At 56.5% G+C, this 3199-nt stretch overlaps 1 protein-coding gene across 1 annotated transcript; it reads left to right on the top strand.

Moving 5' to 3' along the window:
* Positions 1-515: 515 nt before the first annotated feature.
* Positions 516-1706, top strand: RBMXL2 (RBMX like 2; the record flags this gene model as incomplete). The annotated part of the gene is made up of 1 exon (XM_080704223.1): positions 516-1706. The coding sequence occupies one exon, from the start codon at positions 516-518 to the stop codon at positions 1704-1706; it is 1191 nt and encodes a 396-aa protein (XP_080560349.1).
* Between the last annotated feature and the right edge of the window lie 1493 nt (positions 1707-3199).

The raw sequence follows: 3199 nt of genomic DNA on the forward strand, positions 1-3199 counted from the left end.
CACACTCTCGGCCTCCGAGGACCCCCTCCCTAGTCTTCCCCTCTAGCAAGTGCAATATATATATTTATAATTGTATTAAATGTTACATATGAACTGCTCTTCAAACGTTTAAACTTATGACTTGTTTTTTTTTTTTTTTTTTCCTGTTTAAAAATAGTGCGGGTTGGCAGGCGTGGGATGCATTACGGTTCTTCCGCTGGAGAAGACCTTCAGGGTTTCTCGCTGGACCACAGCGCTGTCGGGGCTGGACTACAAACTCAGTTGAGTCGCGGTCAGGGCCACAGTCGGGTTCGAGGAGGGAGAGGAGCCCACGCCTGCTCCGACGGCGCAGGCCCGGCCCGCGGGCGCGCGGGAACGTCCTGCCGCGGCCCGTCGAGCCGCCCGGAGGCGCCGCCCGCTGCGTTCCGGGGCCGCGTCCAGAGCAGCGCCGCCGACCGGTAGGAGCCGCCCTGCCCGCCGCCCGCCGCCCGCCACGACCAGCCGCGACCTCCGCCGCCGAGCCGCACTCCGCAGCCATGGTCGAAGCCGATCGCCCGGGGAAGCTGTTCATCGGGGGGCTCAACCCCGAAACCGACGAGAAAGCCCTCGAGGCCGAGTTCGGCAAGTATGGCCGCATCATCGAGGTGCTCCTGATGAAAGACCGGGAGACCGGCAAGTCCCGGGGCTTCGCCTTCATCACCTTCGAGAGCCCCGCCGACGCCAAGGCCGCCGCCAGAGACATGAACGGCAAGTCCCTGGATGGTAAGGCCATCAAGGTGGCCCAGGCCACCAAGCCGGCGTTCGAGAGCGGCCGCCGCGGCCCGCCGCCGCCCCCGCCCCGCAGCCGCGGCCGCCCCCGAGGCCTGCGCGGGGCCCGCGGCGGCGGCGTGCGGCGGCCCCCCTCCCGCGGCGGCTCGGCCGACGACGCGGGCTACGCGGGCGACTTCGACCCGCGGCCGCCGCGCGCGCCCGTGCCGCTGAAGCGCGGGCCGCCGCCGCCGCCGCCGCGCAGGGCCGGGCCGCCGCCCAAGAGGCCCGCGCCGTCGGGCCCGGGGCGCAGCGGCGGCGACGGCGGCGGGATGCGCGGCCGGGCCTCGAGCGCGCGGGGCCGCGACGGCTACGCCGGGCCGCTGCGCAGGGAGCCGCCGCCGCGCCGCGCGCCCTACCCCGGCCCGCGCGACGAGGGCTACTCGCCCCGCGACGGCTACGCCTCCAGCCGGGACTACGGGGGCGCCCGCGACCCCCGCGACTTCGCCCCGTCGCCCCGGGAGTACGCCTACCGCGACTACGGCCACGCCAGCGCCCGCGACGACGGCCCGTCCCGAGGCTACTGCGACCGCGACGGCTACGGGGGCCGCGACCGCGACTACGCCGACCACGCCGGCGGGGGCGCCTACCGAGACCCCTTCGAGAGCTACGGAGACCCGCGCGGCAGCGCCCCGGCCCGGGGCCCGCCGCCCACCTACGGCGGGGGCCGCTACGACGACTACCGCGGCTGCTCCCCCGAGCCCTATGGCGCCGCCCGCGACGGCTATGGCGGCCGCGGCGATCGCTATGCTGGGGGCCGAGACCGCGTGGGCCGGCCGGAGCGCGGGCTCCCCGCGTCCATGGAGAGGGGATGCCCGCCCCCGAGAGAGTCCTACAGCCGCTCGGGCCGCAGGGCGCCCCCCAGGGGCGGAGGCCGCCTGGGAAGCCGCTCTGAGTCAGGGGGAGGCCGCAGATACTGAGCCTGGACACAGACTCGGGTCCGAAATGTGTTTTCCAGAAAAGAAGAACCAGTTCTATGTTTTTCAGAAAAGAAGAAACAGTTCTTTGGTCAATACCCAAGGACTAGAGCAAAGAAGAGTTCTGTTTTAAAAATTGCCTGTTAACTAACTACTTTTTTTGTGTGTGCTTTTTGAGAGGAAGAGGTTAAAACTCGTTTGATTTCGTTTTGGAATTGTTAAAAAATTTTCAACAAGCACATGTTAAAAGTATGACTTGAACCTGCGTACTAGTCTTCTTATATTTCAGAATAGAAATTCTCCTAAAGGCTTCTTCCCTTCTAAATTTTTCTCATTAATGAGGCAAACAGTTTTACGATCTTTCACAAATATCTGCCCACCTCAAATGGAAAATGGATCATTCTGCCCATTCAGAACAACTAGATTTCTTGGGGGGAGAAGAGCAGGAGGGATTGGTGTATACCCTTTGAATTCAGGGTTTCTTGTTCAAACTGAATCTCAGTATTCCCAGCATTAAAAAAAAACAAAAACAACCAGCAACAACTAAAGCCACTTAGATCAGATGTTTACTTAAAGAAAGTTGTATTTGTTCTGAGTCTAAAAAAGCAGATGGATAATGCTGGCCATATTTTGTCTTGTCTTTGGAGATCTGCAAACTCCTGACCCCTCACTTCCCAAAATACCATTCATGTTTTGAACAACGATGGAATACTAAATTAAAAATTTGGCCAACCAACCTCAATGCTGGAAACAAAACATCAATTGATAGCACTCGTTTTTACCACTAACAAGTTATTAAGAAACAAGTAGAAAATATACCAGAGTTGGATTTGAGGAGTCATAATGACTTCCATTCCTAACTCCAAGCTACTGATTTTAAGTGGAAAGAATTGGGCTCCTTCCCCTAGGGGTGGAGGAATCAAATAGTAACAGCTTCTCAGGCACGAAAAGGTCAGTGAATCCCTGAAAGAGTTTGGCATTTCAACATCAGAGGATCCAAAACTGATAATGAAGGGGCAGGATCTTCCTGTCCACAAAAGGCAAGGGGTTTGGTTGTGATGACCCTACTATTAAGATGAGGTTCAAGGGCTTGAGCAGAGGAAGATCAGAGACTTCCCTCCATGATGCTTCAGGAGGGACAAAGCACTTTCCTCTTTTCATCCCTGTCTTAGGGCAAAACACACCCTTTCCATTCAGCACCTGTGGAATTTCTGTTTATTTGAGAGAAAGGTATAGAATCCATGTTGTGTAATTTCTGGAAGAGACAGATGAACATTTGACCAACAAAATAAGTAGAAGTTTCTGAATGCAACACACATACATAATTCTAAAAACATGCGTTTTCAACCAAATATAATAAAGTAAGTGAATTAAAGGATAGGCCACACTAGTGGCCCAGAAGATAAAAATGCAAGAAATAGATTTTTTTTAAATCCAGGAATAATTAGGCAAAAATATGTGAGACTTCTATGGAAAAAAAATGTTAATCTTTATTA

The sequence above is a fragment of the Muscardinus avellanarius genome (assembly GCF_963383645.1).
Source record: "Muscardinus avellanarius genome assembly, chromosome: 1".
Classification (NCBI taxonomy): domain Eukaryota; kingdom Metazoa; phylum Chordata; class Mammalia; order Rodentia; family Gliridae; genus Muscardinus; species Muscardinus avellanarius.